The sequence below is a fragment of the Diceros bicornis genome, chromosome 16 (assembly GCF_020826845.1).
Source record: "Diceros bicornis minor isolate mBicDic1 chromosome 16, mDicBic1.mat.cur, whole genome shotgun sequence".
Classification (NCBI taxonomy): Eukaryota; Metazoa; Chordata; class Mammalia; order Perissodactyla; family Rhinocerotidae; genus Diceros; species Diceros bicornis.
The window spans coordinates 42,103,489-42,130,042 of NC_080755.1; the positions used below are offsets into that span (position 1 = coordinate 42,103,489).

Consider the following 26,554-nt stretch of genomic DNA (forward strand, 5'->3'; position numbering starts at 1 on the left):
TTACCATCCCATAAAGCGCATTGAGTTTTACACTAAAAAAATAAACCCAGCCTGCCTCTCGTTAATGAATTATAGCACGCAGGAGGGACAAAACGTGCTCTGCTGGCAGCCGGAGTAACAAAGTAACGAGTATCAGCAGGAACAGGACCTGCTCCTCCAGACTGCTTTCCCCACACAGATCTCCCAGGCTGGGGCCCCGACACCAGGGAGGAAGGGCCGCGGGGCCGCTCGGGTGGTTTTCCTCCCCCAGCAGGAGCGGGACAGGTTCCCGGCGACGGCGGGGTTACTTGCGGTCAAAGGTGCAGTGTCGCAGAGCCAGCTCTGGCCGGCTGCATGGAGGCGGGATGGTGCGCAGCCCGGCCGCGGCGCGTTCTACCTCTCCCACCCGCTCTGTGTCCCCAAGGGCTGTTGAGGCGCAGCCGCCTCCCGTTGTCCCGGCCGCCGCTCAGCTCTGGCTCCCCTGCGCCATACGCGGGTTCCCGGCCAGGGTGTCGGGCTCTCGCCGCCCTCGGTCCCGGGGTCCCGCGGACAGAGCTGGAGCTCACACCCGAGAGAGGAGCAGGGACGAGGATCAAGAGAGGGAAGGAGAGGAGGGAAAAGATGATGAGGGAGAGGAAGGGGCTGCTTAATTGCACTCAACAGGTAGTTGCGCGCGTCGGCCGAGATTCGGCGCTGGTCACGAGTCTGAGACCCCCAAGCTCGGCTCACTGTTCCCTTTGCGGACTGTCGCCTGGTATCCTTCTAGTCCTCCACCCCCAAGGTAAGAGAGCGCCTACCACGTGGGAGGCGCCGCACTAAGCGCTGTACTACATTATCTCCTGATTTCTCCCGCGTCCCTAGGCGGCAGGACTGTTACCATCCGCGTACTGTGGACAAGGGAACGGCCTTGGAGAAGCTGGGTGGCTTGCCAGGAGTTTTGCAGCTAGTGCCGGAACAAGGACTCCGAGAAAGATCTGTGCGATCCTGAAGCCCCGGCCACAGCCCACAGCCCCTCAGCTCTACCGGCTTATAGTCCCATCACGTTGTCTGCACCTGTCGCGAGCCTCGCTGGGCGCGAGAAGAGGGAGAAGAGGAGCAAAGGGTGACCAGGTGGCTCTCCCCCATCAAGACCCTTGACCCGGGGCGAGGGGAGATCATTTTGGGCGAGGGGGTGGCTTTGCGCCTTGGAGAGGATAACCTTCCTTCTCCAGGGATCGAGTCTCCTGAGGGCGCAGGGTTTCGTGACAAGAACCCCTCGGGGGCTGCAGAGGCAAGCGGAGGGTCTAGGGTCCGAGAGTGGGCACTAGGAGGAAGTGGGGTGGCAGGAGGGTGGCCGCCCGAGAAGCAGGCGCAGGAGGAAGCGAGGCTGCGCGTGTGGAGAGTCCACGCGGTGGATGTGCGGCACTTTCATTCAAACTTTGGGAAGCCTCGGTTTCGGCGTCAGTGAAGGTGTAACCAATCAGAGTCCGGGGACGGGAATAAATTATGCAAATAACCATCTGGCGATGGGTCAGATGACTCCGATGCTTTAAAAACCTACCTCTGCGGTGTGACAGTAGCTAGCCCTGGCTTCCCTGGCTGGCCGCACGGGTGATGGCAGATCTGGTTCTGGTTCAAGCTCCTTCACACTCCTCCCCATCACCCCGCGGCTCAGTTTAGCCAAGTTTTCATCTTCCACCGTCTCCACTTTCAACTGTCTAAGCCCACCACTCTCTGGTCGAGAGAAGGCTGCCCACTTCGGGTCTTACCAGCTCTGACTGCTGGAAACCCCGAGAGGTGTTCTTTTTTTGAAGTCCTGTTTCGCGGGAGGGGGCGTGGCGGAGAACGATGAGAAAGTCCGTTCTTCTGCTCTGCCTCTGGAGCGTCTATTGTTGCTTTGCCGCGGGAGGCCCCGCACCCCTTGGTCCAGAGGGCGGGCTGCAAGGTAACGTGCACTTACTTTATTTACCCCCTCCCACTTGTTTTCTGTGCCGGGCTCCCTCTGTCTTGTCCACTCTTCTTCAGTCCCTCCTCATTCCTGCGAAATCCTCCTTCCTTACCCGCTGCGCTGTCCGCTTTCTCCTAAGCAGCCTTGCAGTCCACTTGTTCCTCGGCGCTTCTGACCAGGGCATCCCTAGCGAGACATCCGGGAGGCCGCAGGCTGGCGGGTGCGCTCGCCCGCGCTCGCTCTCGCCCCACCCCTTTCCGTTATGTGGTTCCCTTAATCAGCGCTGTCCAGTCAGCCGAGTTGGCTGTCAGCCGGCTCTTCACCCTGGTCCTCTTCTTTGGACCTGGAGGTTTTCGCGGCAAGAATGTTGTTAGAAAGACAGCTGTCGTTTGGTGCCCTTCCTTTTAAATTCAGTGTAGGTGTTTTGAAAGTTAAGGTGGCCTGGTAGCTGGCTGTGGTTTGATTATGCTTGCAGGGACCACTTGGTGAGTAACCTGTGCCCAGCAGCTGCTGGGCTTATTCCTGCAGGTTGCCATCCTCCTCCTCCCCAACAGTCTTTCTAACCCTCCCCCCACCCCCACCCTTTCTACTTTTCTTCACCTTCCTCCTTCTAGCTGCTAACTTTTCCTTCTCCTGAGTTCTGCATGGCAACTTCTTCCATTGGAAGAAGCCTGCCCTGGAGGGGTGAGGGTAGCCTCACTCAGCGGGAGTACCACGTCAATTAAGCAGCGAGAGCGGGGAACTCCTAAACGACACCCCATTATTTAATCTTCTACTATTCTGCTGAGGTTGGGCCAAATAATGTTGATTCATGTCAGCTTGTGTACATTTGGGAGGGTTCATTTGAATGAATGAGAAAGTCTTGCTTTACTCGACATGTTGCCAACTTTCGTGCTAATCGAAGAGTGCCCTGGGGTAGGTTGCATCTCTAGTTCCTCTCCTGTAAAATGCGAACGCTCCGTCCAACTTCTGTGTTCTGTGATTCTGAGTATTTGTGGGGCGTTTCATTCATTCAGAAAGTATTTATTGCATCCTGCTTAGTGTCAGTCACTCTTCTAGGAGCAGGGGATACAGCAGTGAACAAACAGATGAAAACCCCTGCCCTTGTGGGGCTTACATTTCAGGGGTGGGAAGACAGACAGTAAACTAATTAAAATATACAGATGGTATTCAGTGTTATGGAGAAGAATAAAACAGAGGAGAAAGGTCCAGGGTGCTGGTGGGAGAAGGTGGTGCAGGTTTAATCTGTGGTTGGGCTTCCCTCACTGAGAAATTGACCATTGAGCAAGGGACTGAAGGAGGCGAGAGAATGAGCCACGAGGACATCTGGGTGGAGAACAATCATCAAGTCCTGCAGGTTGAAGTGACCCAAGCGGCGAGTAGTAGGAATGAGGCTAGAGAGCTCTGGGGTCAGAGCAGACCAGATGCTAGGGTGAACCTTCTATGTTGATATGTGGGTTTATCCACAAATGTCTCCCAGGAAGCTGGCAGACTCCTTTTCCTTCTCTCCTAGACTTCCCCATCTGGTCTCTGTGTGAGTGGCTATCTGGGTGGTAACTGGGGAGTTGTCAAACTAGTTATGTCCATGGTTCAAATTTCTGCTGGTCGGGGCTTTTGTTCTTGCTTTAATGACAAAGTTCTACTTGTGTGTATTTAGTTGCATTTTCTGGAACCCTATCCTTTTTACATCTGGGGTATTCTTTTCCTCTTCCTGCCCCCTTCACCACCACCGTTACCACCACTCTTGTCTCTCTTTCCATAATTCTATTTGCTTCTTAACTCTGGGAGAAATTAAGCTCCTGGGATAGTCATTTGGTATCTTTTCCCTTGATTTCTGGGTGACAGGAGAGTTTAATTTTCTAATTCCCTAGCCCGTTATCAAGGGATGGTTTCCTGGATGGTTGGAAGAGTGCTGGATGGGGTTCATTTGTGACCGTCTGAAACAGTGTAGTGATGACAATGCCTAATGTTAAAAGGCCATAGGGACCATCAGTGACATCGGCTGTGTTTTGGGAACAGGGCCATCTTCTAGATGGCACTGTGTGGAATAGCGAAACAGTATGAACTGCTCTTATGAGTTTCTTCATGGCTTCAGCTATTTACTTAACAAACTAGAAGAATGCCTGGCACATGTCTTGCACTAGGAGGAGCACTGAGGATGCCTGAGGTCTTTGGAGTAAGTGCTGGAATCGAGACGGGAACTCTAGGGGAAGCCCATTGTATAATAGGTTGACCTTCTCACCTCCAATTCCAAAATCCCAAATCTCTCAAAATTGGAAACTTTGTTTGGTCACTTGTTTGGCAGCAAGACCTCGCCTTACCTGACCTGAACTCTTTTAGCAGCAAAAACTGACCTGAACCAACAGGAGGCTATTTATAATCTTTATTTTTGCCCTGGAGAGTGAGTAGTCATGGATTTTCCTGCAGACATATTAGAGTGTTTGACGAATGAGGAATGCCCCAGACCATGCTGGATATATGGTATATGTACCATAATGCCTTTCTAAAATCTGAAAATTTCTGAATTCAGAAACTCAACTGGTCCCAAGCATTTCAGGAAAAGAACTGAGGACCTATACTCTAAAGGTATTAACTTGAGGAAGGGAAAGAGAACTTGTTTTGATAGGGAAGAAGAACGAAAAGCAAGAGAGACCTATTTATTTCAAACTCACAGTAATTAATACTAGTGATTAATTAATACTCTTAAATATAGATGAGATGTCCCTTTTATAATATCTTTGCAGCTCTTCTAGGAGGTGACGAGGAGACATTCAGCAGATGTGAAAACTCAAACCCAGAGGGGTTAAGTAATTTGCTCAAGGTTGAGCAATAACTAGACCCCAGGTCTCTTACTACTCAAGCCCGCTAGATGCACCCACGCCCTGTTTTTTTTTCTCCCCAGATGAACTCCACAAATCTGGGGATGTACAGGCTGCTGCCAAACCATCTGTGAAGTTTAACCTCGTCACCTCTGAGGACCCGGAGCACGAAGGATGCTACCTTTCTGTTGGCCATGACCAGCCCCTGGAAGACTGTGGCTTCAACATGACAGCCAAAACCTTTTTCATCATTCACGGCTGGACGGTGAGCCTGGGAGAGGGAGCTCCGAAGCTTTACACAAGATTTGGTTTCCTTTGTTTTGGTACATTAAAAAGAATACTGGTGCTTCCAGATTCCACTCTCTCTCCCCCTCTTTTCTTGTGGGCTGCTTGTATTTCAGACAGCTGTGAAGAATGTAATGGGCACTCGCTGAGGGGGCAATCTGGATTCCAGCAGGGTGGTATTTAGTGCTGGCACACAGCGGGCTTTCAGAAAGTGGCTCTCCTGAGGGCAGCAGCCCCGCTCCACTGGCTCTTAAGGACCCCTCTAATTATACTTAATTACATTGGTCAACCACTGCCTCATGGGGGCCAGCCCTCCATAAGAGCTGAGCTGAACTGAAGCAACTTGACTGGCTCAGAGAGTCTATGAGGAGCCAGCTGGCCTGGATTGCTGGCATGGCGCCCTCCTGTTTGCATAGAGATGGCTCCGTTTAAAGGCAATGGGGCTCTTTGTATCCCCTAGCTGAGCAATTCAGATTGAAAGGCCCATGACAAACTTCAACAAAAAAGGGCTTTAACGCTGGCTTCAGAAGCTTTTGACCAGCGAGGGATTTATTCATTCATATAATGACAGCCTGTAGGAAAATGGCACTATTAAGTGAACAGGTTTCTGCCTCGGCTAATTGGGAGGGGATGTTCCTCCTCTTAATGATGAGAAATTCATATACGTTACATGCTTTCTGGGTCTTTAGGTCTATCACCAACTGTTGGGGTCAGGCCTGGGGGGAAGTAGGGGTGGGTAGGTGCCTACCTACCTGATGTGATTGAAGAGATGATTAAGGGCCTGTCCATCTATCCTCATCCCACAGCCCACGAGTAGAATCATGCATTTGAACCTTTTTGAGGCCCCCTATCAAAATGCAAATACAAACTGCCTGCAATTTACAAATGGATTGCATTCCAGAAAGTTCTTTTGTAATCTGTTTGGAACTTGGAACAGAAGTTTCCCATAGAAGCAAGATTGTAAACGTCGTTTGGGTTCCCAGGCCAGACACAGAAAATCTATTTATCTAATAATGTACTTGTGGATAGGCTTACAACTGGACCTAGTCACCATTTATACTTTGTTTCTGTGGGAAAATGTGTTCCGAGTTGTAATTTGGGATTCCAGGAACAGATCTCCCTATTCTGGCTTCAAAAGGAATGGCAGAGATGGGTTGTGGGAAGGGGTCATTTGTTAACTCTGCATTTGCCTAGGAGATAGCATCTCCCTGCATCTCCGAGAGAGAAGCTGAGTCTCCAGGGCAACCCTTCCCAGCTACCTTTGAATGATGGACCAGGCCACTTGCCTGACTGTGAGAGAGACTCAGGCTAACCTCAGGCCAGTATTGCCACCAGCACTTATCTCATAGTTTCCCTATCAGATAAGGGGGCAGCAGCGGAGGACACCAGCTATGAAAGTTTTGACGGGAAAAACTGGAGATGTAAAGAACAATGGAAGACAAACACCTAGGCAACAATCCTAAGTGCCTGTGGCTGGCCCTGCTCATGTGCAAATGTGTGCTCCCTGAGCCACCAATGTGAATGTTCTGGAATCTGCTGGGGAGAGGGTCATGGAACTGAATTCCGTATTCCTTAGGATTTCTGAAATTTGGAAGAATAATTTTTGAACAATGCCCTGTTTTCTCTGCAGTTGAGCGGCATGTTGGAAAACTGGCTGTACAAGCTCGTGTCAGCCCTGCAGGCGAGAGAGAAGGAAGCCAATGTCGTGGTGGTCGACTGGCTCCCCCTGGCTCACCAGCTTTACATAGACGCCGTCAATAACACCAGGGTGGTGGGACACAGCATCGCAAGGATGCTCGACTGGCTGCAGGTAACGGGATGGAAGTCAGCTCCTTCCCTGAGCGGGATCTTGAACCCGAACCCTCTTAAGAAACACAGGACAGACTGTGCTACAGTGAACTTCAGGAGTCGGAGAATATCTTTGGGATTCAAATTTTTACTGAATTAAGAGTTGCTTGAAATACTTGAAAGCTGGGACTTTTAGAAAGCTTTTTAATTATTGATGTATCTCTGGATGTTTCCTGTTACTTTATTTGCAGGAAGAAAATTTGCCTTATGGGTCACTACTTGCTGATGCCCTTAGGTTGGGAATGGTCAGGCACCAGGACCAGCCTGTAATCTCTTTTGTTTAATAATTTTGTTTATTTATTTATTTTCCCCCCAAAGCCCCAGTAGATAGTTGTATGTCATAGCTGCACATCCTTCTAGTTGCTGTGTGTGGGACGCGGCCTCAGCATGGCCGGAGAAGCAGTGTGTCGGTGCGCGCCTGGGATCCGAACCTGGGCCGCCAGCAGTGGAGTGTGTGCACTTAACCGCTAAGCCACGGGGCCGGCCCCCCAGCCTGTAATCTTAAACAAGGATGTATGCTCTTGGTTCTGAAAGGTGGCTGTCCTGAGGGTGGGAAGGAGGTTGGTTCAAACAAATGCAGCCTAATGCCTCCCATAAAATATTAAGGTGGAAAACAGATCTGGAGGTCTTAAATTTACTTTTTGTAGGTTAATGATTTGCCTGAGATCGGTGGACTTAACTGAGGGCAGGGGTACGCTGGCAGAGTGACCCAATTATCTGGGCAATTCCAGCCTGACCTTCCGGAAGCAAAAGCCCATGGAATCTGATGGATTCTGGCAGAATTCAGGATTCTCCAGCAGTCCCTCCGTCCTCTGCCTAGGTTGCTTTGTAGAGCTTGGTTCCTGAGCCATGGGATCAAATCCCCACCTCCTCACCCCCCACTAGCTCATGCCCTGTCGGGGTACGATGCTTCAGCTCTGGGGTTCCAGGCAGGCTTGTGGTGAGGAGACGGGCAGCTCCTGGGCTTAAGAGGGTGGGGAAGGAGCATCCTGCTGCAGGCTGTGGCTGGCACTGAGTCTCCAGTGAGCCTGGTGGCTTTGACCTCCACACTGCCACCCCTCCCCCACTTAGATACTGCCAGAAGGAACAGAAGCATGTAGGGGAAATGTCAGGTATGCAGCTTCAAGTCACAACCTCCACCCTGCCCTCAGCACTTGGCAGTTGAAGTGTCACCCAGTCTTTTGACCTCCCCTTACCTGGCTATTTCCCATTGCCAGCAATGCCAGCTGTGCCCCGGGAAGCCTCTGCCCCTGGCTCCTGCGTCTCCTCCTCGTTGTGGGTGAATTGTTGAATTGTTGGTGATCCTGTGGGCTCAGGACCACACTCTTCACTCACACAGTTTTGTGACTCCCTGCAGGGGAAGGATGATTTTTCTCTCAGGAATGTGCACTTGATCGGCTACAGCCTGGGAGCTCATGTGGCTGGATATGCTGGCAACTTCGTGAAAGGCACAGTGGGCAGAATCACAGGTAAGCTCTGCTGCCTCCACTGACAGTTGGTCCCCAGGCTCCCTTGGGGGAGTTCACCTGGCTTTTCCGAACCTGTGTGAGTGAGCCATAGAGGGTTAGCTTTGGAAGAAACCTGGAGAACATCCGGAACTTTTCAAATGTTTTTTTTTTAGTCACAGAACCCTTTTTTCAAAAAACTTGTTCAGGACCCCAATATGTGAAACAGACAGAAGGGATGTTCTGGTCAAAGCTGGGTATATGTGGGTAGTGATAGCCTTGTTCTTTGGGCCTTCCCTTTCTCTAGGAGAATCTTAGGGTCCCAGAGCACCAGGGAGCACAGTTTGAAAACCACTGGTCTAATCCAACAGGTGAGGAAACACCTAGGGCTTTGGTAGTGCCGTGGAGTCAACTCCGACTCCTAGCGACCCTGTGGACAGCAGAGCGGAACCCTGCCCTGTCTTTTTGCACCATCCTCTCACCTTATGGCCCTATACCAGTCAGTGCTCTGCTGCTATTCATAGAGTATTCATGCCGATTTTTTCAGAAGTGGTTGGGCAGGTCCTTCTGCCTAGTCTGTCTTAGTCTGGAAGCTCCACCGAAACCTGTCCACCATGGGTGCCCCGGCTGGTATTTGAAATCCCTGCAGCATAGCTTTCAGCATCACAGCAACACGCAGCCGCCATAGTATGACAACCGACAGATGGGTGGTGTGGTTCCTGGGCCACGGTGGTGAGTGGGCGGCTGCAACACCCAGGGGCAAACAGCTAATAACTAAGGGGCAGGACTGGAATGGAGCCTTGGCCTACGAGCCTCAGGGGCTCACTTCCCATCTCCACCTGTGATACTCCAGGACCTCAAAGGAAAAGAATGAATGGGATTCCGGTTTGAATTCTGTCTCTGATTTCTATTTCATCCTAGAAAGAGCCAAAGGCCTCTTTCCAATGATTAGCTGGCATATTTATTAGTGATAATTATGTGTTTAGAACGGGTGGTTAAACTTCATCATTAAAGAGATCTGTCTTATATTGGTACCCAAGTTGTCAATAGAAAATTGAGCCTTCCATCTTAGTGAGCTTTTGATGTGAGAGTTTGGATTAAATCATTTAATGATTGTAAAAAGTGAGAAAGACTCTCTTCCTCATTTTTGGGCCCCCTCAGATACATACACAGGGCTTCCTCTAGGCTAAAACTAATGGTAAATTTCTTGCCTTGAACTTTTATCCTCCTTCCAGAATTCTTCTATTTGTCTTCACTCCCAGCTTCTGCCTCACCCCCAGCATATTATGGGCCTCACTGGTCACCTAGAGGAAGAGAGTTGATCCATTTCTTTCCTGGCAGTGTTTTCATTTTAAAACAGGACTCAAGTAGAAGGGAGTCCTTAGCTAAGGAATGATTTAGTAAAGGTAGAATTTCAAGTTTCAGCAGCAAGCTGGTGGGGTAGATTTAAAAATGTATATATTTGTGAGGTTTTAGTGGCCCTCCTCAAGTTGTTGTCCTGGGCTTAAGTTTAATGTGTGCACGTGCACACACACACACACACACTCCTTTAGATCCAGCTATTGGATTCAGCATAGCTTGAGAGCTTTATTTTGGATTACCAAGACTGCGGGGCCTGAGCTGTTAAGTGGGCAGTGATCGTGCGGCCACACATGACTGCTCATTAACCCACTGGCGCTGGAAAGCTGTGCACCCTTAAGCCACTCTGGGTTCTATTGTGTTAGCACCTCCTCCTAGCCCCCAGTGAGAGGCAAGATGTTTCAGAGCCGGGCCAGCTGTGTTCAAACTGCAGCGCACACAAGGCCCCCGCCAGAGCGCAGGGGCCCAGGCTGTTGTTGGCAACAAATGACAAGCTGCAGGTCCTTCCTTTCCCTAATTCTAAATCTGAAATGAGATGGAGCTAGTGAGGAGTGTTCCAGTTCTTTCTCCCTGTCTGTTGGAGTGGGAGCTGCTGAGATGTGGGTTTCGTTGGCAGAATGCTAATCAGTGCTCCGTGCTGTCTGCAAGGAGCATGGGGGCCCGCGTGTCCTGAGTGCAGCCCCTTCCCTCCGGCCTTTCTCTGTGGAGCAGGGGCCTGGGGTGAACATGACAGGAAGGAGTGGCCTCTGTCCAGTTGCCAAGCAGCACCTCGGAGGGTATTTGGATGCATGCTGTTGTGTGTGTCTGATGGGGGAGGCTTGTGCCCTCTCCTCTCCCCTCAGACTTCCCATGGGCCTGGTGGTCCTGACTGGGAAGAGGAGCAGAGACTGCAGCTTGTGTGGGGTCCTGAGGCTAGTGATGCTGCTATGCAGAGGACGGCAGGGGGTCCTTAGCCTGAGACCTGCAGGGGATACCTGAACCTCTCTCTTGCTTAGATCAGAGAGCTGTGGACTGGGGTTTGCTAGGATTTACCCTCTTAGGCTTCTGAGGGAATTCTGCAATGTGGGAGGGAAGAGGTCATATATTTCTAATTGAACCTGTGTCTAGTTAGTTATAAACAAATAAGCCAGCAGATTCATTCATTCAAGAAATATGAATTAAATGTCCACTCTGCAGGCTCTGGGCTAGATGCCACCTAATGTCAAGTACCTAATGTGTGACAGGTACTCCATGTTATCTCTAAGCTGCGTAGCAATGAGGGTCCTTTTGGCTTCATTTTACAGATGGGGAAACTAGGACTCAGTGCTTAAATAATGGGCCCAATATCTCGTACCCTAAAGAGCAGAGCTAGGAGTCAAACCCACGCCATCAGATTCCAGAGCCTACACCTAGCCACTGTGCCATTCTGCCTCTGTTCTGTTGGTAGAGACAAAGTAGCTGTTGCAGTGCAGCAGGCTTTGCCCTGCCAGGCCAGAATGCAGAGGCTTTCCTGTGCATGTACGTGTGTGCACATGAGAACGTGTCTGCATGTGCACGCGTCTGTGTATTCCATTAGCTGGACGGAACACCTTTGGAGGAGTCTGACTGAATGGAAGAAGGCGTGATTCTCCAACTTATTTTTTTTTTTGGAGGGGATAACTTCTCCCTCCCATTCCTAGTTAAAAAGAGTAAATTGTACAACTTTTCCCCAGAGTCTGTGGGTCCTGGCTATGTGTCAGGCCGGGTCAGTCTGGGTAGGTGAAGGCTCAGCCTGCCTGCCAGCCGGCCTGTAGAGAAGCCCCATCAGCGGCCTGCATTCCTCCAGCGCAGCTTGGTTTCCATGGCACTCACTGTCTGGTGGAGACTTTTGTTCACACCAAGCAAAGAGCCCCTCTCTTGTATTGCTTGCAGAGCAGAATGTTCCTCTTCTTTTTTTCTCCTCCAGGGGACATAGCGAGAGGCAGGCAGAGGCTGCCTGTGTTAGTACTGTGGTCCTTGCAGCCTCTAAAGAGAGTCATCGTGGGCGATTCAGGGAGGACACTGCTTTTGTGCCATCTTTCTTTCGGCTTCTGGGTTAGGGATGAGCCCCAGGCAGCTTGGGCTCCCCTTCTGCCTCCATCATACATAAATTTTTCTAAATTCCTTCTGGAAACTATTTCAAGTTTCAATCTCTACCAGCTCTGATGAGTAAGGAGTTCCACAAGTTTACTGTCCACTCCAGACAATAGCTCTGCCTTTTGTTTATCCTAAAATCAGCCCTCTCAGGTCTCGCGATGTGCTCCCTGGTTCTATTGCACTGGGGTCTGGGGAACATGGTTCCATTACCCATCTCCTCCTTTCACCACTCTGTTCTTGGTCATATCTCTTCCCCACCATGGTGTTTCCAGATCAGGGTTTCTCAACCTCAGCACTATTCACATGTTGGGCCAGATACTGCTTTGCGTGGGAGCTGACCTGAGCATTGTAGGGTGTTTACCAGCATCCTTGGCCTCTACTCACTAGATGCTGGTAGTTTCCTCCCTCCGTTTCCACTAATTGTGATGACCAGAAAGGTCTCTAGACATTGCCAAGTCACTCCTAGTTGAGAACCACTGTCTGAGACTAAACTAGACCCCTCGCCTTTGCTGTACATATTCTCGTCTTAACTCTCTCCAGGTCCTCTCCCTGTGTCAGTAGGGCAAAGACCTCCTAGGTTGGGGTGAATTTGGTTCCTATAATTACTTGGGCTTGGTAACAGTAGCGAGTATTTACATTGATAAGCACTTAATCTCTCAATATCTCACATGAACTGTATGAATTAAGACATTCAAGTTTCATTTATAGATGATACTAAATGAAGCATGGAGAAGTGTTTCAAAATCTGGTCCACAGACCACCTACTTTTAGGATCACCTGGGGAATACATATATATTTCTGGGCTCCACATCAGACCTACCAGTCAGAATTTCTAGGCCTTCAGGGAATCTGCATTGTGTGACTTGCAAATTCTTTTTTGAAGGTTTTATATTCATATGGTTCCAAAATTAAAAGGCAGTGAAAGTCTCTTACTGTTGCCATTACCTGTCCAGTTCCCTTCCCTCCCCTCTCCCCCGACACGTATACACACGGGTAACCTGGGGCTTGTGTGTCCTTGCAGAGTTTTTTATAGCTACATAGTGGAATCTGAATTTTTAACAAGCTCCCGAGTGATATTTGTGCTGTTTCAAATGTGAGAACCAGTGCTCTCTACAGAGCTGATTGCTTGTTCAATACAGAAGGTTTGTAGGCAAAAAGGTTTTCTCCCTGTGGCTGCAAAACAGAGGAATTCTGGAGGCCTGGGATATAGATTCTCAGTGTATTTGGTGTACCCTCCTCTCCTGCCATTCCTCCTCTGGGCCTCATTCATAACTAAAGGAAGGGGAAGAGGAAGTCCAAATATAGATAGCTCAGTTTGGGGAGACTCAGTCTTCCCTCTAGAAGATGTAGGTAGCTTAGTTATTCTGTAAAACTTCTGCTAAAATTAAGGTTGTAGAAGGCTGTCAGTGGCAGAAAAAATGGGATGAATAGCTTTGTTTCAGCCAGCCCCAGTTCTTTACAGAACTGCTCTAGTTCTGACAGTCCTCGGATCCACGTGTTAGTTGAACTTTGTGGCTGGTTTACCGAGTCAGCTGAGCTGTCAGGACAGATGAAGCCTTCAGAAGAAAGCCTGTAAGTTCCTCTACAGCAGGCACCACGCTGTTCAAGATTCACAGGGCTGGGACATCTTCATTCTGCACAGGCTGACTTAACTTTAAGTCCAGACTCATTGACTTGGTGCACCTGACATGGTCGATCTTGCTCCCCCTCCTGCTGTAGGTTTGGATCCTGCTGGGCCCATGTTTGAAGGGGTGGACATCCACAAGAGGCTGTCCCCTGATGATGCAGACTTTGTGGATGTCCTCCACACCTACACACGTTCCTTTGGCTTGAGCATCGGGATCCAGATGCCTGTGGGCCACATCGACATTTACCCCAACGGGGGTGACTTCCAGCCGGGCTGTGGACTCAACGATATCTTGGGGTCAATTGCATATGGAAGTGAGTTCCTTATTTTCTGCTTAATGCGGAGTGTTGACTCCATTATTGCATCTCTTCCTAAATCAGCCAGAGCTGATGTCCTAGTGACATTCATTTTATTGTTCTCACCTCAGTGGCCCTCCAACACTGTTTGCAGTTCATCATGCTGCAAGCCTATTAACGGCCTTCCCATGGTCTCTGCTTTGCTTTCTCATGCTTTGAAGTTACAGTTATTATTGATTACTTTCTTTTTATAACAAAAGGAATACTTGTTTGTTGGGAAAAAAATCAAGCAGTATAGAATTGCGTAAAGCAAAAAGTAAAAATACTCCCTCACCTCCCGTTCCCACGCCTACTTCCACTCTTCAGAGGTAGCCAATATGAACAATTTCGTGTGTATCCTTACAGCATTTTTTCTTTGCAAATTTATTAGTGTGTGTGTGCATGTGTGAGTGATTATATTTTTCAAAATCACATTGTTCTGCAACTTTCCTTTTTCAGTCATGATAGATATTATGGACATTCTCAAACATCATAGCACATAGATCCATTTACCTTATTTTTTTTAAAGGCTGTATAGTATTCTTCAGCATGGATGCACTATGATTTTATTTTTTATAACACTTAAAGGAGTAAAACCAAGGCGCTGTCTCCATTCACTTACAATTTATCTTCTGGGTGCCCGAGCCTATTCCCAGCACACTTGGCCTGAACTGAATTTGCTGCTAAAAGTGATGTGTGGCCCCAGTGACCAATCTCTTTCTGGGTTTCTCATTCATTCACTGCCTTGGATTCTGGCAGCATTTCTCAGTCTTGGCCCCATCAGCTCTCTCTACTCTGATGCTCTGCCCTTTGGGTGTCCCACTGTGTCACCTAGTCTTAAGACTGTTGCCCTCTCCCCATGTAATAGTATCCAAGTAGCCCCTGCTGGACTTGGAGGTCCATGCAAGGAAAGTTCAGCCCTATCTCAGGGGATCAGATGATGGCATTTCTTAAGGCTGTTGGTGTTAGTGAGGGAGGGGTGGGGGTGGCTTTGCCAAATTTTTCTTAAGGTCCCAGGATTTACTTAAACTATTGGCTTTGGTCTTGGGTTATAAGAAAGAATGATGTACTATGGGCCAGAAAATCCAAATTATACTCCTAACTTTGCAACCAACTGACTGTGTGACCCTGAGCAAATTACTTCACCTCTATGGGCCTTTGGGTCATAATCCATAATTGAAAGGATTGGACTAGAATGGGATTGGCAAACATTTTCTTAAAGGATCAGCTAGTAAATATTTTACACTTTGCAGGCCATACAGTCTCTGTTTCAACTACTCCACTCTGCTGTTGTAGTGTGGAAGAGCCAAAGACAAAGAGTAAACAAATGAGCATGGCTATGTGCTAATAAAACTTTATTTACAAAAATGGGGCCAGCCTGCAAGCTGGAGTTTGCTGAGCCCTGGACTAGATGGTGTTTAGCATCTGACCCACTCTCAGCATTTTGTGACCACACAACTCTATCACGACTTAGTGACTCCTGCTGCACAACTGGTCTTCATCACCCTATTTAGTGCTTATTATATGTACTTTCTTGGTCTTTCTTGCTTTGTGTGTATTAGTGCTGTCTTCCCACCTGGAGAGCAAGCATTTAGATGGCAGGAACGGCCTTCGATTCTTCTATATTCTAATGGGAGCCTGGCACGTCACTGGGCATGCATTAAGAGCTACACAAACAAGAACACCAACAGTAACAATAAAAGTAGTTTTTACTGATAGAGTGTACAGTACTTATTGATTGAGCGGGTGAATCATGGAGAAGTGGCTCATCCCATATCTTCTCTGTCTCTCTCTCCTCCAGCAATTGCAGAAGTGATGCAGTGTGAGCATGAGCGGGCAGTACACCTCTTTGTCGACTCCCTGGTGAATCAGGACAAGCCGAGCTTTGCATTCCAGTGCACCGACTCCAACCGCTTCAAAAAGGGAATCTGTCTCAGCTGCCGGAAGAACCGTTGTAATAGCATTGGCTACAACGCCAAGCAAATGAGGAACAAGAGGAACAGCAAAATGTACCTGAAAACCCGGGCGGGCATGCCTTTCAGAGGTAACCCTCAGTCCCTGCCCGCTGTGCCATGAGGAAGGTCTTCATCATTTCCCTCCTTCTAAATACCGCATTGTAGAACAGGGCACATGCTGGCCTAGGCTATGTGACAGGCATAGGTGAATCAAATCATTGCAAATCAGATTATGTTGGCCTGTTCTAGGAAAGTTAATCTTTAAAAATAAATGGTGGGGACTCCTTTTGTGATGTGAATCATCACTCCATGATTACAATATCAATATCTTAAATTTCTATCTTGCATTTAACTTTTCAAAGCTGTTTCATATTTGTTTTCTCATTCGACTATCGTAATAACCTGGAGTAGGACAAAAAGGGGTCAAAATGATATCTTGTATTTTTATGACATATTATAAACCATAAGGTTTTTGTGGGTATTATTTTACATATGTGGAAGTTGAGGCTTGAAGAAATTAATACCTTGGTCCTTAATTCAAGGTTACATAGTTAGAAAGTTGCCCAGAATTCCCAAAAGGTCCCCCAAACCCCAAGATCAGGGCTTCTTCTATACTGCAGTGCCCTCTTATGCCATTGGGTAGAATGAGACCAGAGGGAGGCTGGAGGCGGGGCTGGACCAAAAGGATGTCAGTCCCTAAAATTCAATGGGCTGGGTGACTCATTTTGGGTCAGGGTGCCCTGAGATGACAAGCAAGGCTCACAATGTCTTTGTTCTGCTGTCTCTGCAGTTTACCATTATCAGATGAAAATCCATGTCTTCAGCTACAAGAATGTGGAAGAAATCGAGCCCACGTTTTATGTCACCCTTTATGGCACCAATGCAGACTCCCAGATTCTGCCTTTGGAAATGTAAGTCATGAGTTTCCTTTGCTGGGTTCATGACAGAGAACAAGTTGGTTTGAGAATGAGAGAGAGGATGGGAGTGTGTGAACAAGTGCAGGAGAGAGTAGTCGGAGTGCCTGGGGGAGGAGCTGGGTGGTTCCAGCGGGCCTCTGCATCCTCTCTCCCGCTGTATGCTCTTCGCCAAGCTGTTGACTCAGAACATTTCTGGGAGGGAAGCTCTCAGGATGAATCAGCAGTGTGAGAAGCTGCTGGATCAGCCGGGCAGAAACTGCTGTTTCATTTCAGGCAATACCTGACACCTGAGGCTTTAGGAACTTCATAAATGTCATCCCTGGACCATTTCTAATTATCTGTGGGAGGGGCACATAGCAATCTGTCTGTGTTTGTTGAGCACTCACAGGGTACAAAGCCACATGCTGAGTATTGTTGGGATTGCGAAGTAATGTCATCAAAGTACTCACTCTCAGGGCTCAGGGTCTAGTTGGGACACCAGGTTTGTACGCACACACTTACGCACACAAATGTCAAATGAGAGGGGCAGGCAGGAGGGGACTATGAGTTCCAAGGGAGACAGGTGCTGAGAGCTGAGGGGAAGAGGACACTGTTGAGTGGGGATGTGACTTTTTTGTGCTTTCTCATTTCTGTTCTTTCTTGGTCCTGTCCCTGCAGGAAGTAGCATAAATGGGGAGATGCTCAGGAATGGTTTTGGTGAGAAGCCAGTGTGCTGTGGGCAGAGTTTTTTCTCTGTCAGCCTGGAGCACAGCTGAGCTTCTGCCTTGGTCCTGCTGGGGAATGTGGAGGGCGTGGGGGAGGGCCCTCTCGCTGTCAGTGTGGGGCAGGTGGTGCCACTGCGTCACCCCTGACGGTGCAGAAGTTTTCCAGGTGGCAGGGGAATGAGACCAGCTTCTCTCTCCCCTTGTAGAGTGGAGCAGATCGGGCTGAATGCCACCAACTCCTTCCTGGTCTACACCGAGGAGGACTTGGGAGACCTCTTGAAGATCAAACTCACCTGGGAGGGGACATCTCAGTCCTGGTACAGCCTGTGGAAGGAGCTTCGCAGCTACCTGTCTCGATCCCGAAAATCGGAGCGGGAGCTGAATATCAGGCGCATCCGGGTCAAGTCTGGGGAAACCCAGCGGAAGTAAGTGCCTCACGACCCTTTTCAGCCCCGTGTCAATGGTGAGCCGAAGGCGTGTGCCTCTGCGGTGTCCTTTCCTTTACTAAGCACGCACCTTCAATCGTTCTGTATGCAGAGCAGAGGGCAAAACCTCCAACACCGATGCCAGGAAAAGTGAATTCCAGATCCAGGGCTCTGTCAGCTGCTGTGCCCCTTGTGCCCAGATCACAGGCCCTTGGCTGAGGGGGAGGGGCAAGTGGGCACTGGAATCCAGCCCTTGTTCTGTTTGCCAAGCCCTGTGTTGGCCCGGAGGAAAGGAGTCTTCTCCTGGCCAGGGCTCTTGAGGAGCACTGCCTTGCTAATCCGTTTGTTCGGGGGTCCACGCAACCAAAAGTCTTTCTCCTGTCCAGAGCAAACCAGAGTGTCAGGTCTCGGGAGCCCCCACGGATGAGGTCTGTGGGAGGACCTGGTTTCCCTAGCATCCTGTTTTCAGAGACTTATATCTCTCTTTCGGAGGCTCTGAGTTAAGGACATGGGGAGGAGTCCTAAGTCAAGTAACAGAGAATCCTCGTTGGCATGCCTCTATGCCATGGTGGGTTCCCATGTCTTTTAGCCCCAAGCCTAGCATGAAAAATCCAGACCTTTATATATCAGCCCCTAAAACCATGCCTTGACTCTCTGAGCAGGCTTCTTTCTAAGTAGAAGCCGGGGAAGCCTGGGAGACCTTTGTCAAGAGAGGAGGGTTTCCTTGACCAAGTCCTTCAGCAGGCCTCTGGGAGGTCACCGCCAGCCTTGGGATGGTAGGAAGCAGCCTCCACCCTCTTTGTACCTCATCCAGCCTTTTCTCCATCACAATTCTTCATATGTCCTGTTTCCATCCATCACATGGCACAGCTTAGCTATGATGGGAGTGCTTGGGTCCCTTGTCTGAGTGATTCTGGTCTCGAAACCTGTGAACTGGGGGGTGCCAGCTGGGGAGCTGTTAGCACCAAGACTGTGGTCTAGATAACTGTGTGTCTTTTTCCTTCTCTTGGTGCTTGTAAGTGCAGCCTGTACCTATGGATAGCGGAAAGATGATCATTTTTATAAAATATTTCAAACATAATAAATCTGAAGACATAACAAATGTAAACAATTTTCCGTATTGGTTTCAGATATAAGATTTTAAAATGTAAAACATTACAGACAGAGTTGAAGCCCCTTTGTGCCCTTCTCCTGTCCTGTTCCTCCCCTTTCAAACTAAATGTACTCATCTTTCAACATTAACTCATGGTAGTGTGTTTCCCTCCTTCATAATCTTTATGCCATTAGTACTTCTGTTCGTATATGTATAAACAGCATATAGAATTGTTTTGGGTGCTTCTGAACTTTACATGAGTGGACACATCCCTTAACAAGTTGCTTTTTTCATTCAACAGTGTTTATGAAATTTGCCCAATACATATAGATCTAGTCCATTCACCTTTAACTCCTGTATGTAAACTGTCATTGTATAAACAATAGTTTCACCATTGTTCTGTGAATATTTAAGTTGTTGCTACTTTTTTGCGGTCACAAATAGTGCTGAGATGAACATCCTTGTACACTTTCCTTGTGCACGTGTGTGAGGGCTTCTTTGGAGCAGGTATACTAAAAAGTTGAATCACTGGGTTATGGTATATGTATTCTCCATCTCGATTAATATTATTACATCCCTCTCCAAAGTACTTGGACCAATTTTCAATCTCAGCCACAGAGTAAGAGTTCTCCTTTCCCCTCCTCCTCACCTACATTTGGTGAAACATGCTTGCCATTCTGTTGGGTGTGAATTGGTCCCCTACCACATGTTGTTTTAATTTGCATTTCCTGATTGTGAGTGTAGGGGGTCACATTTTTATGTTTATGGGCTGTTTGGGCTTCCTGCAAAGATTCTTAAAGCTGTTATGAATGTGGCTTTTGTCCCTCGGGTCAGCATCAGGGTCAGGCGTCCCATACATTTATTGGTCACGGAGTTATGCTAACTGCACACCACCAAGGCTGAGTGGGGCAGCCCACATGGTTTGGCTGTAAGTTATAGTTGAAATGGTTATTAGACCACTGATTCTTTCTGTGATCTTGGTTATCCATTTGCTGCATCTTTGATTTTGACTCGCAGCTGAGTTCCAGTTACGCTTGTCAATGTATATTTATGAACACCGTACTGGAGGTACCTCAAGTTTCTCCATTCGAGGAGTTTACAGTCCACCGTAGGTGTAGGAATCCACAAGCAATTAAAGGCAGTGTATAATGTGTTAAAATAAGACAAAACATTCATTATTAACTCCATGCCATAAGAAGTAACGACAATAACAAAAGCAACATTTATATAAGGATATGCTTTTCTATTAAGTTGAGAGCTCAAGGGCTTGGGCAGTCAGGGAGGCTTCAGAGAGGCCACGCCTTTTGATAGACAGAGGAAGGCGGAAGAAGTGTGATTAAAGGTGACATGAGCCAGATCGTGGAAGATGTCAAGGTTTAGAGTAGCGATGGGGAGTTCTGAAGGTTCTTGAGTCAGGGTGTGGCATGATGACGACTTCTCTTTTCTCCTTGCTCCCTCCAACTTGGATCCAGAAAGCGCCATCTGGCTAATGCACAGCCATGTACCTCCCCCTAGAAATTTGGCTACATTGGTTTCTTTTTCCTCTTAGATCGACTTTTTGTGCAGAAGACCTTGAGAACACCAGCATATCTCCTGGCCAAGAGCTCTGGTTTCATAAGTGTCGGGATGGCTGGAGAATGAAAAACGAAACCAGGTAACCAGGACTTTCTCATCTGTTCATGCAGCGCATGTTGGTGGGTCACCTAGCACGAGCTGTACATGGGTCTGGGCACTTAGGACATAGCAGTGAACAAAACAGATAAAAACCTCTTCCTTTATGAAGCTGACCTTCTGCTGGAAGGAGACAGACTGATCAGTGAGGTGTGTAGGATGTCGGAGGGTGTTAATGTCCCTTTGCCTCTTGTTCTGCCTCACCTTGTAGGTGTCACAGCCTGTGGTCCTGCTGGAATGAGATCTTTCAGTGACTAAGTCCCTGGGGTGGGTGCCCATGCCCCTGTTTTAGATTGATCTTCTCCATAGTGACCAGGGCTGTGGGAAGGTGCCAGGGTTCCTAGCTTCCTTCTGGGCGCCAGGCTGGATTAGGGTGGGACATAAAAGAGATGCACAAGATATAGTCCCCCTTTTTAGGTTTTCTGGACCCCGGTTGGTGTGAGTGGATATGAGTGGGCAATTCTCCCCCTTTTGAGAAGCAGGAATGCTCGTGTGGGTGGTGCTGAATCAGACAAACGGGTCACCTTGCTTCAGTGTCCCATTGCCCCATGCTGGAGTGCCATTGTTTCAGAATTGGGGAAGGCTGATCTCATGGTGTGAGGCGGTGGGTGCATCCAGAAGGGGAATCTGTCACACACCCTCTGAGCCTAAACCCCTGGGAGGTGGAGGCCCCCACCCCTTGCCCTAACCAAGGTAATAATGCCCTAACTGAGATAATAATGCTGCTGCCATACACCGAGCATGTAGTGTGTGCCTACCTGCATTCAGTGCCTTCCATACGTTATCTCATTTACTTTTATCATCAACCCCGTGATGCTGGTATTAATCTGTGTACAGTTGAGAAACCTGAGGCTCAGAGAGGTGAGGTCACTCTTTCCAGGTCCCCCAGCTGGTGATGGCTGAGTAAGGATTTGAAGCAAGTTGGTTTACTCTAAAGCCTGTGCTCTTTCTTGAGTGTGGAGGTTCCAGTTTCTCAGATAAATCACCTCCCCTTGATCTGGGTATCAATTATCAAGCAGCTGTGCCCATGCTGAGGTCCCCTGTGATTAACCGTCCGCCAAGCCTGAGGGCCAGGCTCCAGCCCAGCTGCTCTGTCTCCTGTTCAGAAGCAACAGCATGACCACAAGTTCAGTGATTATAGCACTGTGGGATTCTGAAAACTGCCCATCTAATTAAGTGACTCCATCTAGTGTGGGCTTGTATGATTTTCTGCTATAATAATAATTTTAATTCTTTACATTTGTATTCAAATTTATACCTTTCCAAGTACTTCCACATATATTAACTTCATTGATCCTCAGAACAGCCATATAGATTGGACACGCTCAGGAAGGATCGCCATTCTTATGATAAAATATCTTACGATGAGATATGCTACTCTTCTTTTCTGCTCCAGAACTTCATAACAGTTGAGAATGATATAACTCGCTTCATACTACCTCTTTGAAAAAACAAGTCGTCCTTTCCTTTACTCTCAAAGGAACAGAAAACAATAGGAGCCCCAGTAATAAATTAACACTAGGGAGTCGTGACATCCCTACACATATGTTACACCTCAGTATTCTCTCTCCTGACGTGGATACTGTTTCCCTATTCACTGACAGGGAGACTGAGGTTCTGAGAGGTTCAATGGTGCGTTAGTGTAGCTGAGACTAGAATTAAGATCTTTGACTCTGTCTTGCCCCCTTCCTGCCATATTACAGTCTTTCTTGTATTTCTAGATCAAAGCAAAGAGGACTTGTTAAAATAGTTCTCCCTGCAATTGTATTTGTTCATGTGCTTGTGTACGTGTGTGTGTGCGTGTTGCAAGTGAGTATTGTGCTAAACATGTAAATGCCGGCACTGAGGTGTATGGAATCAGGAACCCAGAGAGGGCTCTAGTGTGGTGTTTCTCGGAGTGAGTCTGTGGCTTGTTGAGGGAGGGGGAGAAAGAAGCACTCAGGACCTTTTTCATTTGTTCTGAAAGAGAAGCAAGTACAAGAGTTGGATAGGTATGTAAGAAAGCTTGGTCTTGAGGTAAACAGAGCACACCCTCAATACAGGCTTGCATGATTGCTAAGCCAGCTAATGAACACCCTTCTCACACGGTTCCTTTCAGCCCAACTATGGAGCGTCCCTGAGGGTGCCAGCAAGGCCCCCCGCCCCTGCCTTCTAAGCATGTGGAGGAAAGTTACTGCTGAGGACCCGCCTGACGGAAGGACCCCTCTTGGCCTTGACCCTGGAGCACTGGGAAGAGCCTGCTTGCTGGGCTAAGGACCTTGCCTCCCATGACGGCTGGGACTTCTCTTCGGAGAGGGCCATGCACTGCTGTTTCTGCTGTTCTGCTGCTGCTCTAGAATAGCTCTAACTCCAGATCTGTGTGCAGATGGCTAAATGCCCGGGCCCCTTGTGCACACCAGGCTGGTTTCTAAGTGGCCAGATGAGCCCGTACTTTGCCTGACAAGGAACACTCACTCTGAAGTGGCTGTGTGGAGGGCTGTCAGCTGCTTGACCTGACTTGAGCCATAGTGAGAGGTCTTTCTGCTGGGACCTGATTCATGTCAGGATGGCAAGCCTGTGACCTGGTTCACCCAGAGAGGGGAGAGTAGATCTGGGCTGGTGCTGATGCCGTCGCTGTTGGGGTTCGATGGGCTGCATTGATCAATACTGGGTACATTTTAGACATTCTGTCCTGCTCCCCAACTCACTCTCTAAAGCACTCATCATTGGCTTTCTTATTTTTCCGTTGCTCATTTTCTGATTGGACAAATGTTTATTAAGCACTTAAATTTAACTGGCACGTGGCAGTAGACACATTAGTAAACCTCTCCAGACTGTCTCCTCCTCATCTGGGACCTAATGGTTTTGGAATTTCTAGACCCCCTTCCAGTTTAGAAAATTCATGGATATACATGTGATGAAGGGCACAAAGGGCATTGGGAGGGCTACAGGATGTAAGAGTTGGGGACCCTGAGGCTTTAAGTGGTTTCTACCTATTTCTTCTTAGTTAACGTGTGTGTTCCCCCTAAGTGTGACACATTTGATCAGTAGCAGAGTAGCGAGCAGCGTATCATACGTGCTGGGGACAGAATGGTGGCCAATTGCCAAATATGCTTGCTTCGGAGGACAATCTCTTCTGTTTAGGAAGATGGAAGCTATTACATATGTTATACATATCTGTTTATACAGAACCAGCACCTGTCAAACAGAGCTGGTGCTAAGATTTAAAACAAGGCTTTTTCCTTCTTGGAATATCTTGTTCTAATACCAGTGCCTTTTCTGGGTTAAACTTCTTGGAAAAGCCTCCAATTCAAGACCTTGATTTGAATTAATAGACATGAAATCTGAGAAACCCTTTTATACTTTTCAAAAGATTTGCATGTGCATCACCTAATTAGGGACTCAACAGGAGGTGAGCTAGGCAGCTATTATTATTTCCATTTTACAAAACCAAGGCTCAGTGAGGTTCAGCCACATGCCTAGAGTTATATACCAAGTTGGTGGCGGAGCCAGGCTGAGGACCCAGATTTCCTGGAGGCAAAGTTCTTGGTATGCTCATCTCTGCAACTTCATCAAGACCTCTACAGCCATTTCCCATCAATATGTCCCACACGTGACAAAGAAGGACTTTTTTTCAGAGCCATCTGTAAAACTCCAAGCCCTTTTATTAACATATAACCAGGAGAACAACTGTGCCAAGGGGTTGGGTTTTTTATGGATGAGATTTATCTGGAAGGAGATGTGATGTCAGGTGGGGGGAAGAGCGCTTTTCTTTGTACTTAGGTTTTTAAAGGACATTGTCTTAATCTGTATTATGCCAAAGTTGTATCATTGTTCAATGCCAAACTTCTCAAGACATAACCAGTCAACTCTTAATTCAAGGTATTTTCTCAATCCAATTGTGGCTTCTTCTCTTGCTTCTGTGATTGCTTTCTAGCCAAAGTGAAGCTTGTATTATTGACTGTGCATTCTGATTACTTCTAACTTCTGTTTTCAGTCATAGAAGCCTTGGGAATCAAATCTTCGGTGGGTCCTGTATTTATACATTTGTCTTGAAGCCTTGTTTGTATATAATGATGCTTTTTTTTTAATGCTTAGAACACTATTTATTTCTTGAGTGTATATAATGTATAAAAACAAATATATGGTTAGTTTCTATTTTAAGATTAACCAATTTCAAGATTAAAATTTTTAAATAGCAAAATAATTAAAAAACCACAAAATTCTTAGTGGTCTGGCAGCTCAATTCTTAAAATTTGAAAGAATTTTGGCTGCTCAAGCCTAGACACAGAGTTACTTCAATATAAGATATATTCTCTGTCTGATACTAATTATTGGCAGGAAGTGGACAACAACTCCTTTCACTCAAGAACAAGAGGAAAAATTATTTGAATCACAGTAGAAATTCCTGAACGTATGTATCAGGAAGAACTGGGAGGGTGGCTGGACATTGGGGGACATTAGCGAGGATATGGGTTTGGTTGCATGGGACCTAGTGACTTAAGGTTCTGCTCCATAAAGCTAAGAGGGGTCCAAGCTCTTAGTTTTTTGCTGTGCCATCCATAGGATGTTCCCCTCATCCCCACAGTCCAAAGTGTCCCCCATTCGGTTTCCTTCCAGCCCATGGAAGGTAGAAAGGGAAAGGGGGCACATTTTCTCTTAAGAGCATGACTGAGAAGTTGCCTACATTCTATTGGCCAGAAATCACTCATACAGTCACATGGGAAGCTGGGAAATCCTATCTTTATTTAGGGTTCCCATGGGCCCAGCTGAAAGTCCAATTCTATTTATAAAGAGGGAAATTGGATATTGCCATCTGTTCATCACGAATTAATTTTTATTCCCTAGGGGTGGGGAGATAGACTAGGGCACCTTTTAAATCATTCAATTTTGTAGTCAATTTTTAGTAATCTTAAACTGATCTATCACTATGAAGTTTGACGAATTACCTCAATTGGACTTTATTTCTAGTCTTAAATGTTAAAATGTTTTAAAATGAGATGAAACTTCTCTGAAAGGGGGCTTTATGATGTGGAAAGTGGCTGCTCTTTTCCACCCATGACACTTTGAAATACCAGACTTAATCATGGCAGTAGGGGAGGGATTGGGTTAGACAATAAGAAGTATGTTCTTAATCTAATTACGGTGATGAGGAAAGGGCAGAAATCTCCTCTCTGGCAGAGTAAAGGCACTTTTTGAAATTGCCAAAGGTAGAGTCATAGTCTGGGTGACTTCAGTGTGTCTTGTCTGACTTGGGAATTCAGTGCCACTCCTTCACTAATTAGAGTCAGGGAACTTCCACAGCACCTCCTTTGACTGTACAAACAAATGGAAGCATTGAACTCCTTAGAAGGACGGATGCCAAGCAGGTACTAGAACAGCCATTGTTACCCAATGTGGTATTTCTAAGTTATTGCATCTGTGTTCATAGCTACCCCCAGCCCTCTGCCATGGAAGATCTAGGAGGGCAGATATTTTTATCTGGCTTGCTTGCTGCTGCAGCGCTAGAACCTAGACTGGTGTCTGGAACACAGAAAGTTGTCAACAGATATTTAAATGAATGGATGAAGGTAAGCACAAGAAATCAGCTGCTTAAGCAGGCAGTAGGGGAATTGGGAAAAGAAAATTTAACTTGAAGTAAAAAAATCCCGGTATTTCACTCAGTATTACATGAGCTTTAGGCTAAATATAATCTTTCTAAGCCTTTGTGTGCTCATCTGGGAAACAGAGACAATACTTTACAGGGTTGTTGTGATTTTTAAATATATATATTGAAGAAAAAGTATCAGTGTTTTATAAACATTTGAGTTAGAAAAGGAAAAAGATAAAAATAAAATCCTTTCTATGACTATGTGGCAATTTTATATATGATAAAGAGACTCTGTTAATCATTGGGAAAGGAATGGATGGTTAGACAGATGATGCTGGGAAAGTAGGCTCATTAAAGGAGAAACATATTTTAGATCCATCTCTCACACCGTATACAAAGATTAATTCCATTTTAATGAATGATACAAATGTGAAAGAAAGCCATAAATCTACTAGATATAATGAAATGCATATTTGAAATCTGGATAAAAACTAAAAAATAT

General features: G+C 47.2%; 1 protein-coding gene across 1 annotated transcript; it reads left to right on the forward strand.

Annotated features, from left to right (window-relative positions):
- Positions 1–1,570: 1,570 nt before the first annotated feature.
- LIPG (lipase G, endothelial type) lies at positions 1,571–24,687 on the forward strand. The gene is made up of 10 exons (XM_058557079.1): positions 1,571–1,903; positions 4,809–4,990; positions 6,641–6,820; positions 8,216–8,327; positions 13,476–13,697; positions 15,520–15,762; positions 16,464–16,584; positions 17,501–17,719; positions 20,362–20,466; positions 22,582–24,687. Exons 1-10 carry the CDS (start codon positions 1,807–1,809, stop codon positions 22,601–22,603), a joined length of 1,503 nt encoding a protein of 500 aa, XP_058413062.1. The 5' UTR covers positions 1,571–1,806; the 3' UTR covers positions 22,604–24,687.
- Positions 24,688–26,554: the final 1,867 nt, after the last annotated feature.

Excerpts from the sequence above, each read along its gene's own strand:
- LIPG (XM_058557079.1), top strand. The coding sequence starts at position 1,807 with ATGAGAAAGTCCGTTCTTCTGCTCTGCCTCTGGAGCGTCTATTGTTGC. Across the intron at positions 4,991-6,640 it reads TCATCATTCACGGCTGGACG|TTGAGCGGCATGTTGGAAAA; the intron begins GTGAGCCTGGGA and ends TTTTCTCTGCAG. Across the intron at positions 8,328-13,475 it reads CACAGTGGGCAGAATCACAG|GTTTGGATCCTGCTGGGCCC; the intron begins GTAAGCTCTGCT and ends CTCCTGCTGTAG.